Raw genomic sequence first — 16,256 nt, forward strand, 5'->3', positions numbered from 1 at the left:
TAAGAGATTCCGCCATTGGAGCTAGATATATTCGTTTAAAGTTTCAAATTTCAATGCGTTTTTCGTACTTCCATAATAAATGTATATAATCAATTTCTTTTTCTGATCCACATCATCTCTATATATGGAAAATCGAAATTCACAAATACCCTTTTGATTGCATTGTTATTATTGTGCGGCATCAATTGATAGTATTGTGATAAGCATGGTAGCTCAGTATACTATGCTGATTTAAACAATATATTACAAAGTTTGCAGAACTTACGGTCTACAGTTACCTTGTTCCTGTTGTACCATATTTTTGATTAATTGTGCATTCAGTTTCGCTCCATTTTTGGTTCATTATTTGTTATTTGTATGTTTACAGGGGAGGAAGCCATCTACTTTAGGCATGCGACATTCGTACTTCACCTCATTTACATATTTTGTACAAACCAGGGGGGTGTTTCACAAAGATTTAAGTATGACTTAGGTCGCACTTAAATGTCGATGCGTACAAGATATGCAACGCGCAATCTTATTGATCAATACGCAGTAGTGCGCGTCCTCCTGGCATGATCTGACCAATGATGTCATGCCTTTTATACTGCGCGCAACTAGACATTTAAGTGCGACTCTAAGTCATACTTAAATCTTTGTGAAACACACCCCTGATTACTAATTGATTGGCAAATATCAATGACATGGGAATGAAAATTTTCAATCCTTGGTACATTTTATCGGATTGTAAAATTCCTGATGCGGATAAAGACTTGCTTAACGTCCTGCCTGAATACTGGATTAACAGCCCAGTACACGAACGCGTTGAGCATGTGATTGAAGCCCCTGATCCGAGTGAGTGAATAGACCACCTGATAGTTTGTGACCCTTGTCACAAGATAGATGTACGCCCTTGCAGGAAGAGCCATCACCAGGATGTATGGTATCCAGGATAGAATCAGTACGACTGTAATACAGAGAAGCATCCTAGTGGTCCGGTCGCCGTGGCTTCTCCTGGCAGGTCGGATCTGTCCGTTTCTGTCCCCTGACTGTCCCAGGTTTCCAACTGCAGAAACTGAACTTTGGTCACCGGATATTGTTTCAATTGCCGGACGTTGTCCAGTGCCGATGTGTCCTCCTGGATGGAAATGACCACCACCGCCAGGTCTAGAAGACGGTACTTCAAGGTTCTGCACTCCACTGGTTTCATCTATGAACGATGACTGCTTGTTCCTTGCTGATGCCACGTTACCATTCCATGTGTTTCTGGTACTTCTGCTAGATGCCGCGACAGTCTCAGAAACTGTTTGCGTAACAGAGGTTGCATTCGCACCGGTGTGGCTTGGTATGGAGGCGTTCATTTCAGATCTTACCCGAGCTTGCCGACGTATCAGCATAAATATCTTCGTGTAAGAGAACATGCTTACGAACACCGCTATAAAGAACGAGACTATCAGGATTACTTTCATCGAAATCTGCAAGGGAGAAGCTGAAACAGAGAAAATGCACCCAGCTGACCTGACGTCTATGACTTCAAAATACCAGATGTTGGTCAGATTTATGAGAAAAGCGAAAACCAAACATCCGATCGCAAAGACGAGGGCGTAGGTTTTGGGTAATTGACGACCGAAAGGTCGACAAACCGTGATGTACCTGTCGACGGCAATTGCAAATGTTAGAAATAGGGAGCCGAGAGATGTTGAGAGACGGACGGTCAAAGTTATCCAACAAACTGCCAAACCACTGATCATCTCAGGTTGTGGGGTTATGCATGCAATCAGATCTACCAAAGCCTGGATTATTATCAATATATCCGTGCTCTTCCTCTGCGGTTTGATGGCATATGCTCCAAGGATGATAGCATTTCCCGGCAAGCCGGTTAGTAGAATCGTGCAGAAGATGGCGAGACTTGCCACATCCATGTCTTATCAAGTAGTAATCAAACAAAGTGGGCAAAGCGTTTTATGGTTTAGGTATGTTACGAGAAATGGCCAGACTCCTTCCTTTCGACAGATGTTTAAGCAAGCCCCTGAGCGACAAGAAGCGGAATGTCTGCGTAAGACACAAGAATCGTCAAGAAACTCGACTTAGAGACTCAGTTTTCGAATGGTCTCTATTGCCTTATTTTTAAAGAAAGAGGCCTAATATAGAAAGTTGAAATTGAATATTTAAAACATATATCAATAATGTTTCGACGAAGTTTCGCTGATTGAATGACGCACGCTTCCGCAATCACAAATAAAATAGTGTCTTCCTCGATACGAACATCGACTTTCAGAAATTAAATTTCAGGTGCTTTGTATTTCGAACAAGAGTAGAGGAGAGCCTTCCTCAAAGGGAAAGTCTATAGATATACCAAATTTTGATTCATATCGTATCATAGATATTGAGACACAGTTTCTGATTGATTGAAGCAAGCTTCCAAAATCACAAAATTCGAAAACGTTTCCTCCTCGTAAAACCTTCCCGCTTCCTGGTCAGATCCACTTCAAAGAATACCAATGAGCCTTTTTTGTTTTGTCAGGAAGCGTGACTTCGAATTCAAAAGGCATTCATCTTTAACAATTTTACGTCTTTTTGCATTATTTCTTTCTTTTCCTCTCTCTTCCTCTCTATCACTCTCTCTCCCTCTCCCTCTCTCACTTATGCTGTCTCTCTCTCTCTCTTTCTCAAAATCCGTTAAGGTTTGTATAATAAGAATGCCACACGGTCAAGGATATCGACAGTAGGCCATCCGTGCCCAATATGATAAATTCTCGATAAATATTATTGAATTTATCATGTTTCAAGATGTTAACCTATAGAAGCGTGATATTTTCTTTTCCAATTTGATTGTCATCCGTTTTCCAGTGTTCGTGGCAGGCATTTTATCTTAATATTACATTATAAATGATTTTTTTTTCGGCTTTGGCCTGTAAGCTTTGTTTTCAGATTATTTGTTACAAAGTTTTAAGTGAAATGTATATCTAAAGCCCCTTTCACAATGGACGTACGACCTGTTTATGACCACCTGCAACGGTTTTTTTCTTTTTGTTTCACGATCGATCCCTTGGTGTTTTGCGAGCACTCGCAGTCGTTGTAGACAATCGCACGAACTCGAGGTGGTCGGAGGTGGTCGTGACTGGTCGCATCTGAACTTTGAACATGTTCAAAATTCAAACGCGTTCAAATACGATTGATTCACTCGCATCAGGTCGTACCATCGGTCGGGCGATCATCGTGTGAGTGTTGTTCAACGTTGTACGACTTGATGCGAGAGGTGGCATAACTAAGTATGGTCGCATTTAGTCGACTGGAGGTCGTACAACACTTGCACATGTGCTAGAGACCTACAGAGACCAGTCTTGCGACTGGGTGCGATCATATAAGACTGTTACAAGATCGATCGAAATTACGGCTTACAACATTCCACTACCGTTGCATTCGCATGTATGCGACCGTTCAGCCCCTTTCACAATTGACGTCCGACCAGTTTACGACCGCCTGCAACGTAGTTGTGCCACCTCTCGCACCAAGTCGTACAACGTTGAACACCACTCACACGATGATCGCCCGACCGATGGTACGACCTGATGCGAGTGAATAAGAAAAACTAAAATTAAGACACGTTTATCAGAGAGCTATATTAAAATCAACTTAGCCTTATCTTTACCAAACTGGTCAGGCATGCCTCTCTGTACTTCAATATTATCCTGCTATCATTTTTATTCGTGAAATATTTCAGGCAAACGCTTTCAATCAATACTTTACTGATGATCCGCTTTGCCACCTCGTAGTTAGCGTAATACAGTTGACTTCTGGTTTAATCATACACTGCGACGTTTATTTTGTCTAATGTTCACTCCTTTTGTTGCTGGGTATTGCGGCAGTCATATTTCCCCTACGGCGGCCGTACGGCGAGTTGAAAACGGCCGTTATATTCATCTTCAGTCAAACCTCCTATATATGGTATAAAAAAAATGTTTAAAGGTCAAGTCCACCTCAGAAAAATGTTGATTTGAATCAATAGAGAAAAATCAGACAAGCACAATGCTGAAGATTTCATCAAAATCGGATGTAAAATAAGAAAGTTATGACACTTCAAAGTTTCGCTTATTTCTTTTGTTTTTAATTGCTTGAATTATACAATATTTCAGTTTTTACGAATTAGACGATAAGGACCTCCTTGCCTGAAGCACAAAATGTTAAAATAATAGAATTCCACGTGTTCAGGGAGGAATGAAACTTCATTTCACATGACAATGACGAGAAAATCAAAATATTTCATATTTCAAACAATAAAAAACAAAAGAAATAGTGAGTGAATGACATCATCGACTCTCTCATTTGGATGTAGCTGGCTCGTTCATATAACTGTTTTTGTGAGATGAAGCGAAACTTTGAAATGTCATAACTTTCTTATTTTACATCCGATTTTGATGAAATTTTCAGTGTTATGCTTGTTGAATTTTTCTCTTTTTATTCAAATCAAGTTTTTGTTGGGGTGGACTTGTCCTTTAAACGGCTGTTTGAGACTCGCCGAAGAGCAAATGTGACTGCGCCATAAGTCCAAACGCAGCCAAGGATTTATTTTATCAAGTAGTGTTTTCAAGACAAATACTTTGCTTTCAGGGCAGCGCCTTTTCACCATCCTCACAGACGCGCGGTGTTTTGTCTTTCGTCTGTAAGCCCGGTTGATCGAGAATTGACCTCGTTTTCTGTTCACCTTTCTTTTCTTGGCCGCGTAAGATTTGTTTTCTTTCTCTTTATTACTCTCATAAAATTTCACTTCACATCCATATTGTTCACAATTCCATTGTTACTATCGCTCATATCCTCTCTTTCTTTCTCCCATATATTTAATATTCTCTACCCCTCCCCCTTGTGGCCTTACACTGAAATTGAAATGAACGTGAAACAATTTCTATATATAGTCTCTCGATTTTAATACCGATCTTTTGTCATTTCTACCACGCTCATTGCCTACGTTACTAAAGCAATTTTATGTGTGAAAAATTGATTGAGAACCTGAACTACAACCCACTTTTGCTACTTCAATCTAAATGTATCCAACCGAGAAATCCACATCAACACAAATCTTATTTACCTGAAGGGAGAGAAAAGAAACAAGAAATCACAACAGACATTTAATAAAAAATCAGGTGTTAACTAAATACACTTAAAGAATATATTAAAGTTATTGGTTAACATTGGTTTGACTTTAAAAAAATCTGAGCTAGAAGGTGACACTTGTCACCTTTGTCTGTGATATATTACAAAAATGAAGCCCAGAAAAAATTGCGTTCGAAAATAATTATTTAGTGCTTCAAAAATTGAAATATAAAGTGACCGGAAACACCATCTTAATTTCATCCCATACACTTATGTGTACTATTTAGGTGTCTATAAGACGCCTATTTACAAAATCGGGATTTGCCTTAGCTTTTCATTCTCAATAATCGTTGTTTTCAGGGTTATTAGTTCTAATACATGCACTTGTACACACGTTTCATCTTAATTTGGTTTGAGAATTTTTTAAATCAGCTGCTCACAAACAATACCTTTAAGAATAAATTAAGACGAATGAGTCTTTGGTTTGGGAATTTTTTAAATCAGCTGCTCACAAACAATACCTTTAAGAATATATTAAGAAGAATGAATCTTTCAAATAAGATATATATATATATATATATATATATATATATATATATATAGCTCTGGGGAAGGGTAGATAGCTCTGGGGAACCTTGATATATACACAACAAAAAAGTAAGTCCCCCTAAATCAAATTGCTGTAACTTTTGAACCGAATTATTTTGAGATATGATATCTCATGGGTGGTTTTCTATACTCATTAAGCAACTCCTGGGGAAAAATGAGATTGATCGGTTGAGTCATGCATGAGTAATTAAAGATTGAGTTAAAAATGACCATTTTTGAAAGTCACAAGAGTCGTTTTTCAGATTGTGCAAATACAAAGTTGGAAAAAAAATAGTTGTATTGTGTATATAGTGGAGATTTGAGAGTAGAGTATTCTTTCTTGAAAATAGTCCTGAAAAGGACTGTAAACCAGAAGGAATGTTGAGTGAGAACAGCTTGAGTAGTAGAGCTGATGAGGAGCTAGATGCTGGCTTGAGTCGGCGAATAGAGATGATGAGTAGTAGAGAGACTCGACGTTTCGGACAGGTTGACTGTCCGTCTTCAGGACGGTCTTCAGGACGGTCCTGAAGACGGACAGTCAACCTGTCCGAAACGTCGAGTCTCTCTACTACTCATCATCTCTACTCGCCGACTCAAGCCAGCATCTCCTCATCAGCTCTACTACTCAAGCTGTTCTAACTCAACATTCCTTCTGGTTTACAGTCCTTTTCAGGACTATTTTCAAGAAAGAATACTCTACTCTCAAATCTCCACTTTCTCGCCTATCCACTTCTTCTCTTCTTCTATCCACTATTTCTATAACAATCCACATGGTGTACCGTAAACCACATCAGCAAAATTGAGACTTCAGACCTAAAATCGGGACACTTTATTTATGTTTTTTAATCAGGAAAAAGGGTGGGTAATTAGGCCAAGCGTGAGCACAATTTTTTTGTTTTACATTCTGATCTGAAACTTTACAGTTTAAGCACGTTTAAAATGAAAAAAAAAAATCGTATCCGAATAAACCTGCATGTGCGTGTTTAGACTTGGACCTAGAACATGTAGAATAGGGCATTCTAAATACATCTCAAAAACATCTGATCTGAAAAGGGGTGAATTGAAGCACTTTTCCAAGCAGTTTGTGTAAAAAAAATCTGAAGGTGGGGGTTCCTCCAAAACATCGTTCACTTTCATTACATTTCTGTCATTCATCATACCGGTTACACTTCGTAATTCCGAAAGTTCGTTAATCCGAAAACGAAATAAGGTCTGATGTTCCGAAGGTTTGTTAGTAAAAAAAACGAAATAAGGTTCGTTGTTCTGCAGGTTCGGTAATCCGAAAACGAAATAAGGTCTGATGTTCCGAAGTTTCGTTAGTCCGAAAACGAAATAAGGTTCGTTAATCATTACGTTTTTGGACTAACGAACCTTCGAAATTACGAACCTCATTTCGTTTTCAGATTAACGAAAATTCGGAGTTACTAACCTCACTTTGTTTTCGGACTTACGAACCTTCGGAAATACGAACCTCATTTCGTTTTCGGACTTACGAACCTTCGGAGTAACGAAGCTTCGGAATTGCGAATGTATGCGTATCATACCTACCAGATTTCCGGGGTTTCTGTCTGTGGAAAATAACACACGCAGCACCCCCAAGGAAAATTGTTGGGGTGCTTCAGCACCTCCAGCACCCCCGCCTTCCAGGGTCATGTATATTGCCAGTGCTTGTATACATAAAAAAAAGATTTTGGAAGTCGGGCGAAACTAAACCCCAAACTTAGTTTGCACCCTGAGGGTTCAAAACTGCACCCCTGGGGGTTCAAATTAAAATTTAGGGGTGCAGTTTTGAACCCGCAGGGTGCAAAAATGAAACCCAACCAGGAGTTCAATTTTTGAACCCATAGGGTGCTGATTTTGCATCAACCTTGCGGGGTTGAATTTTGAACCTTTATTTCTTAGTGTGTATATATACAAAGAATTGCGCGATAGGTAGCTCAGTTGGTAAAGCGTCTGCCTGCGTAACCGGGCATGGTGGCTCAGCGGTAGAGCGTCCGCCTCATGAACGGGAGGTCGTGGGTTCGATCCTCGGCCGAGTCATACCAAAGAACCCTTATAGAAATGGGACCTTCTGCCTTCTTGCTTGGCGCTCAGCATTTAGATAGGAGAAGGGTAATAATAACATGTTATGTTATGCAGGGCCCGCTGGTAGAGCAGTTTCCTTACTGGAGTGGCTACCCTGGGTAAATAAAACGTTATTATTATTATCATTATTATCAATCAAAGGTCGTGGGTTCGAGTCCGCCCCGGGCGGGTTACTGAAGCCTGCAATGTGTTTAAAACGTCTTTATCCTGTTGCATAGATGTAGGTGATGGGAGTGGAAAACACTCCGTCCCTTGGATAGGGCGTAAAATAAAGGCCCCGTGAAGAGGAGAGTTACCACCTTTGCACGTTAAGAACCCACTGCACTCTTCGTATATAATAAGGGCAGGGGAGACCCTTGTGTAGTGGGCCATCTGAATCAGTAAATCGAGAGGAGAGACCTGTGGGTCATAGTGTTCCAGGTCGCTTTTTGCATCCCATGCACAGATGACGCCAGACAAATAATAAAAATAATACAAAAGATACTGATAATATGCACTATCGCTTACACGCTATACGTTTGAAAGCTCTATCGCAGATATTCACCACATTTTTACGGAATATTTTGTTAACTGTAACAAAAACAAAGAAATTGATCATGTGATTCAAATTCCGAGCACGAAGAAGAAGTTTGAACACGTTGTAGTTTGCCGGATCCACAAATGTGACAAATTTGAGCGGTGCCGCAATTAAGATGATGTGTGGTAACCACGTGATGAAACAGAATATTGTTACGACAAGGAGCATTTTAGTCGTCTTGATTCCCGGTACATCAATAGCCCGATATGATGGTGCAGGACATGCTAATGTCCTGCTTCCTCCATAGATTATACTGCTACGTTGTTGTCTTCTGGGACTTCTTGAAGTCTTAGGACTTTCCATTTTCCCCGTGTGTCGGGGAGAAAATTTAATGAATTCATCTTGTTGCCCCGGCACCCTGAGGTTATCAAGGCTATTTGATGGCATAACCAATGTTCGTCTAGAAGGCAATATCTTCCCCTTACCAGATCGGTTTTTTCCATATTTCACTTTACCTGACCTGGTGCCCTCTCCGTATCTCGTGCCATCTGATCTCTCTTGTCTTGAACACCGAGCTACGGAACTAATGCTTACGTTGGAACTCCTTTCCATTTTCCCCGTGTGTCGGGGAGAAAATTTAATGAATTCATCTTGTTGCCCCGGCACCCTGAGGTTATCAAGGCTATTTGATGGCATAACCAATGTTCGTCTAGAAGGCAATATCTTCCCCTTACCAGATCGGTTTTTTCCATATTTCACTTTACCTGACCTGGTGCCCTCTCCGTATCTCGTGCCATCTGATCTCTCTTGTCTTGAACACCGAGCTACGGAACTAATGCTTACGTTGGAACTCCTTTTGTTTGGTGACCAGATCTTCCCCTTACCAGATCGGTCTTTTCCATATTTAGCTTTACCTGACCTAGTGCTCTCTCCGTATCGTGTGTCATCTGACCTATCTTGTCTTGAACAGCGAGTCACGGGACTACTGGTTACTTTGGAACTCCTGTTGTCTGCTGACCAGGCCACGCGACCTGAAATGGTGGGGACTGTTTTTAAATCAATCCGAGGTGTTAGATTTTTCAACTGAATTGACCTGCCCATGGCTCTCCGAAGTGTCCTTTGCCGAGTGATTACCAGATAGACTCTTACATAGCAGTAAATACAGCCAATAAATACGAAAAGAAACATCATCCCTTGGACAATTCTTGATAGGTTTGAACTCCAAGATTGTGGAAAACTTACATAATTGCAACCGGGTAGACCATGTAATTTGGTAAGCTTGACATGAAGAAGCAGAAGCAACGTCGTTGCAAAAGCTAGGACGATCATCAAACATGCACTCAACGAGGCTTTCAACTTGGTAGAACGTCTAAAGCGTTCTTGGATGATTAGGTATCGATCTGTGGCAGTTACGGCCATCAGCAAAAGTGAGGAGAGGGAACATCCCTGCGTCAGGACTAAGAGTATCCAGCACGATATAAGGGAATCCGTAACTCTTGGAGGTGGACAGATACAGGCGATGAGATCTACACATGCGTGAATCATAATCAAAACATCGGTACTTTTGAAAGTTTTTTTCTGGCCATACACGCCAAGGATCAGCATATTCCCCGGTACACCAAGTCCTTTTTCTATCGACTGAAATACCCAAAAGATAATGTCAACTACAGTCATCCCTTCCGAAGATTTCGAGAAAATTCCAAATGCAAATCATGAACGGCTGCGAGATATAATTATCTAAGCATCTGGGTAATCAAACCGATCTGAAGGACGGTCATCGACTGAAATGATTTCCCTTATTACAACAATGCTAATTGAAAACTACCGACTTGGGCTAAATACATAATAAGAGAATTCTGCCCCCCCCCCCCCGTGTCTCTATCTGTGTCTGATACTTTCTTCTTTTTTTTCTTTTTTTCTCTCTCTCTCTCAGAGCAGCTATTAAGCTGTTGTGGAGGCATAAAAAATCCCCTGAAAACTATCATTAACTGTTTATAATAATAATAATAGGTAGTGTTTTTATCGCGCTTTTCCCATGCCATAATGGCTCAAAGCGCTTTGCAGCATTATTACTAACTCGGTCATCGGAATGATTTCAAAGAGTTCACATTGTCCGCTCCATGTGGAGTATTTATTGCATTCATCGCAACGTCATAATGGCGCTGGCAAATTCAAACATACAATAACTTTCGCATACTACCGGGTGAAAAGTTTAAAGGGGGTGGGTTTTTTAAAACTATAGTCAATGGATGCTTTGCTATTATTATTTTAAAAAGTCGTTGAATTTCGACCATAATATTAGCAAGCTCTTCAAATAAAAAAAACCTCCCCTTTCTGTTCATTTTAATCTATTTTTGTAATGCATGTTTTATTGATCCTTTTCATCCAGAATAAACCTACAAACATCCATGATATAACGGATTACATAGCATAATTTCAAAATGCACAGAGTATATCTGATTATCTATGGATACGGAATAACCAAACCTTGGTAGGAATCGGGCGAGGTGGCTCAGTGGTAGAGCGTCCGCCTCATGAACGGGAGGTCGTGGGTTCAATTCTCGAAGGAGCCATACCAAAGACTTGAGATCTACAAATACGTGAATCATAATCAAGACATCGGTACTTTTAAAAGTTTTTTTTCTGTCCGTATACGCCAAGGATCAGCATATTCCCCGGTACACCAAGTCTTTTTTCTATCGACTGAAATACCTAAAAGATAATGTCAACTACAGTCATTCCTTCCCAAGATTTCGAGAAAATTCTAAATGCAAATTATGAACGGCTGCGAGATATAATTATCTAAGCATCTGAGTATTCCAACCCGCTAATAGAGAAGTTTCTTTACTGAAGTGGCCACCCTGGGTTATTAAAAAGATATCGTTAATGATATTATAATCGAATTATTCGGAATCTTAAATTGTAGAAAAACTGTTATAATATAATATTGTCCGATATTTTAAAACCATGTGTTGTTCTATTTTCACGATTATTTATAACAAGTGTCTCTTAACTTTAAACAAATGCATAAGGACTAATGGAGTACCCTGCCTCACACCCCTTTCATTACTGAGCTTTTTAAATTGATATATAAAACTTTGACATAGTTACAAAATCCTTCCCCGAAGTTAAATAATTGGAGAACGTTCAACAATAAAGAATTGTCTCGCGAATCGAATGCCTTTTGGAAATAGAAACTTAACAATATTCCAGGAATGTGTTTTCCAAGTCGAAAATGAAATAGTCGTATTTTACTGTCCTGGTAGCTTTTACAATGAATCTGTCCTTTGCACAATGGAGAGAATCTGATGCATACATAATATTGTCATTTCACTTTTTACTCTTAAACTGGGTCGAATGTTTACTACTATTGGATAGGATATACAGCGCGTCCCACAAAAAACGAAACCGAGATTTAGCGATGATTTATCATAACTTAATCATAAATACCATAGACAAATGACCTACCAACGTAAAGTTTAGAATCTATCATTTGATACTACTTAGATTATTCTTCATTCACGCTTGAGTGAGCAAAAACAATTCGAAGAAAGGGTGCCAAAAACTCATTTGGCGGGGGTATCTGAATTTCAAAAAGAAAGTCACATGACTAAAAGGTTCAATATCTGCTCTTTTATTTGATACCTTAATCAAAGAAAATGGTCAAGAAATTAAAAATTTCATTAAATAAACGTGTTTTCACCAGTTTCCCACAGAAGCTATCGCACGGTAAGAAAAGACTTAATGCATGGCTGATTGTCAACAAAACGGAGTGTCGAGTGAGTTTGAACGCTAGCCTGTAAAACCTCTTCATTTTATGAAATTATTGAAAATCAAGCCTCGTTTCAAATAATCAGAACTTACTTATTTCTTGACCATTTTCTGTAATTCATGTATCAAATTAAAGAGCAGATATTTAACTTATTGAAAATGTGGTTTTCTTTTTGAAACCCAGGTATAGCCCGCCAAGTGACTTTTTGATATTCCCTTTTCAAATTGTTTTTGCTCACTCATGCGTGAATGAGAAATGATTTAAGTAAACTGAGATGAACGAGGAGATTCTAAGCTTTAAAATGGTAGGTCATTCGTCTATTGTATTTGTGATTAAGTTATGATAAATCATCGATAAATCTCGGTTTCGTTTTTTGTGGGACGCACTGTATATTTGGCATTCAATATCTGACCAGAAAAAGGTACCGTAGCAAGCTCATTTTAAAAGTAAATCGCCATTTATGAATGGATCAAACTCATCAACTGAAACAGTAAAATAGCCCTAATTCTTCCGCCCGTCAAAAAATAGTTCCAAGTCACTATATCTTCTTAAATTTCCCAAGTTAATTAAATATAGTTACAATCCGAAGGATATAATGTAGTTCTTTGTTTCCTTCCGGTCTGTTATTATACAAGGTTTGTTAGTCAAAATTGACATTAAAACTTGCCTCTCAATCAAGAGCGACTGTTTGTTGTCTCCTTCCTATGTTTAATCCACCTATTAACCGAAGTCGCATTAGTTCATCTCTGCGCCCGTTTATCTACTCTTCGATATTGAACTATTATGATATACACTCTTAAAATAGTTGGGCAAAAACTGCCCAACTTTACCCTGGGCAACATACTGTCCACACAACTATTGGTTAAAATTTGCCCAAATTGGTTAATAAATTTGCTCATTAAAAAAATTTCAGAACCTTAGCAACTCATCATTCTCTACACGACATATGAATAAAAACTAAAACTGATGTCAAGCACTTTTGTAGTAAAATCCTGATTTATTCAATTTACAATAATCTTATTTCTAACAGTTTCGCAGTCTGAGACATTTGTATTAAATAACATTTTGAAATATGAATGTAAAAAATGAATTGATGAATGGAGGCCTAAATCTGATTAAAATCTCTTTTTTCTCCAGAAATTATTAAGTTACAACAACCACAATAATGTTTCAACATGGATTTTTAACATCAATTAATCGGCCATAGAAGATAAGCATATCCATGCGATGGTCGATATTGAAAAGTATAAAAATTGACATAAAAATGTGACTTCGCTTTAAATTAAACATTTTACACTGTAATATTACACAATTTCAATTCAATAAAGCGTTCATTATTCTTATTCGATATAGAACTTTACACACTATTTTACAGTCTGAATATACAAATGTACAAATTGATATAATACAAGTGACTAGATACTTAACGAGGTACTAGTGATAACCCTCCTAGTAATAGGGAGAAATGGGATGGAGTCATTTGGACATTAATATAAACGGAAGTTGTGGTAACCATCTTGAAAATAAATAACCTAATAACATTCATTGATCACCCAATGGTTTTTAATCAACGAACGTAGAGGGCAGCAACACTGCTGTGTGTTGCTGCCCTCTACGTTCGTTGGTTTTAATCTTAAATAAGAAATATGTGCCAAATGACATTGGTGGAAAATGTGTAATTGCTAATAACAAATAAATTGACAAAATTAGCAGCTCGATTGGCGGCGGCGAGCCTTTTTCTTCAAAGCAATAGTAACACAATGATCATCATGTGTGGTTCTGTGTTGGCGATCTCATTCTCAAGTGCGGATTATCTCCTTCGATTATACATGACTTAGGGTTAGGTTTATATGAATGAACCACATCTCGATCTACTACATGTATGAAATGGGGATAAAAAGTTTATTTCAAAGACTGCCATGAAGTCATTGTTTGCTTCAACAACAGGTACTAAAATTTAGTGACAGTATCAGGAAAATACAACTGCTGAAACAAGTGCTACCAGTCGGCAATAGTCACCGAATGACACAAAACCGTTACAACTTAAAACAATCAAGATACAAAATATATAACAAAAGGTAGAAAACATGGCTTTTATGTTGAAATCTACATCAATTGCAAAGCTTATCGTTGTCATAACTTGAAAAATCAACAATGAAATTGAATCCATGTTAAGCCAAGAAGCGCGGATATGCATCCGTGGTATTCCTAATCCTTAGCACAGTGCGCATACTGGGGCGACGTCGGATCAATTTAATGGGAGGGAGATAACCCAAGGTGACACTTATTTTGAGGGGGAGGGGGTATGTTTTTTTCCATATTTCCCTCATCCATTTCCACTTTTCCAAAAATCGAAAAATTACCGGGGCAGTCATTGTTCAACGCCGCCCATGAATACACCCATATCAACGGAACTTCAGAGATTAGGGTTGCATAACACAAAGACTATCGATTGATTTTTTTTACGATTAATTGTACATTTTGATCAATGCTATCAATCGCAAAAAAATTCTTCGATGATTTCTAAGTTTTGTGTTATGGGACCCAGGAAGGATGTCTTTCAGAGGGGTGTTTCACAAAGATTTAAGTATGACTTAGGTCGCACTTGAATGTAGACGCGTACATGATATGCAACGCGCGGCAATCTTATTGATCAATACGTAGTAGTGCGCGTCCCCTTGGCATGATCTGACCAATGCTGTCACACCTTTTATACTGCGCGCAACAAGACATTTAAGTGCGACTCTAAGTCATACTTAAATCTTTGTGAAACACCCCCAGATCCATCTAAACTTTGTGAATCGAACTGGTAAACATGGTAAAGGTTAAAATATTGAAGTCCTCTCCCATTTTACTTTAGTCTGTAAATTCTTGTAAATTCCTTCCCCCCCCCCCCCACCCACCCACCCACATACAAGCACATACACATCGCTGCCTCTCCTTGTCTCTCGCTCTCTGCTCTAGTTGTCTTTGTCTATATCTCTCACACCCATACCACATAAACATACAACACACACCCACACTCCACTCTCTCCCTTCGTACCCCCCCGCACCCCCCCCCCCTTCTCTCTCTCACTCCCTCCAGGTCTCTCTCTCTCTCTCTTGCATTGTCATCCAGGACATGCAATTTTCCCCCTTTAGTATCTTCATCCGAGAGAAAGAAAAGTCATTTGTGGCCACTCTGTCCAACGTTACTTCCATGTAAGGTAAAAGTCACACCTACAAAACTGGCTGCAAATCGACCGACGATTTTCCTTTCGAAATAACGTAATAGTTCGATCTCTCTTGAGTCGGTGTTCTTGGTGTAACTAGGCATATCAGCGATCTGAGTGCATTTAGCTCTGTTACCAGACCCCGCATTTATTCCTTGGATTCATGGGCGACCCGACCGGGCAGTTGAATGCTTTGGCAAAGTCTTCAGAATTGCTGACAGATCCCCATACCCTATGATGTCAAAGAGGTAGCAAATACATAAGTAAGTTTTATTTCACGGTGACAGAAGTAACTTAATGAAGAGTAGTGCTTAAGGGGAGTTCACCCTGAAACAAAGTTTACTGGAAAAATAACAGGATAAATAATTAAAAAAAATATTGATGCACTGTAAAAACTGTGGTGTTAAAACTGACACCAACTGGTGTTAATAGAGGACCACACCCTGAGGTGTTAAAATAACACCCTAGAGATTGAACATAACACCAAAGAGTGCAAATGTAACAACCATAGGTGTTGTAATAACACCTATAGGTGTAAAACTAAAACTACCAATTTAACACCGGTGTAAAATAACTGGTGTGGTCCTCTATGTACACCGGTTAACACCACAGTTTTTGCTGTGTGAAGGTTTGAAGAAAATCCATCAAAGATTAAGAATTCAGAATATCATTTAACATCCGCTCTTTAATGATAATGTTAAATCATATTTGAGTCATCACGAACCACTAAAAACATTTGAAATTCATGTATTTTATATTACAAATCCTATTAGGCGGCTGCTCGTATATGGTGTCACAAATAACTCTTAATCTTTGTTGGATTATTTTTCATAACCTTCCCCAGTTTTTTTTTCTGGTATTTTTGCAATAAACTTTTCGTTTGGGTGAACTTCCCCTTTAAATGGAAAAGAGAAAGATACAAGTGTTATACATGCTCGACGATCGATCAAAATATCCAGTTTGTTGGTGAATATGTCCGACCAAATGTAAAAAAATTAGCTGATTCGAATCA

At 38.8% G+C, this 16,256-nt stretch overlaps 2 protein-coding genes across 2 annotated transcripts in view; both read right to left on the reverse strand.

The window, feature by feature from the left end:
- Positions 1–716: 716 nt before the first annotated feature.
- LOC121427837 lies at positions 717–1,901 on the reverse strand. The gene has a single exon (XM_041624405.1). It carries the CDS (start codon positions 1,899–1,901, stop codon positions 717–719), a length of 1,185 nt encoding a protein of 394 aa, XP_041480339.1.
- A 13,202-nt stretch (positions 1,902–15,103) lies between these two features.
- The window catches only part of LOC121428133 (neprilysin-4-like), a 35,652-nt gene continuing 34,499 nt past the window's right edge, over positions 15,104–16,256 (reverse strand). The window contains exon 22 of the mRNA XM_041624726.1: positions 15,104–15,476. Coding sequence (XP_041480660.1) covers positions 15,377–15,476 — 100 coding nt within the window. The 3' untranslated portion in view covers positions 15,104–15,376. The remainder of the gene's footprint in view (positions 15,477–16,256) is intronic.

Source organism: Lytechinus variegatus, chromosome 14, assembly GCF_018143015.1.
Source record: "Lytechinus variegatus isolate NC3 chromosome 14, Lvar_3.0, whole genome shotgun sequence".
NCBI classification, from domain to species: domain Eukaryota; kingdom Metazoa; phylum Echinodermata; class Echinoidea; order Temnopleuroida; family Toxopneustidae; genus Lytechinus; species Lytechinus variegatus.

Excerpts from the sequence above, each read along its gene's own strand:
- LOC121427837 (XM_041624405.1), bottom strand. The coding sequence starts at position 1,901 with ATGGATGTGGCAAGTCTCGCCATCTTCTGCACGATTCTACTAACCGGC.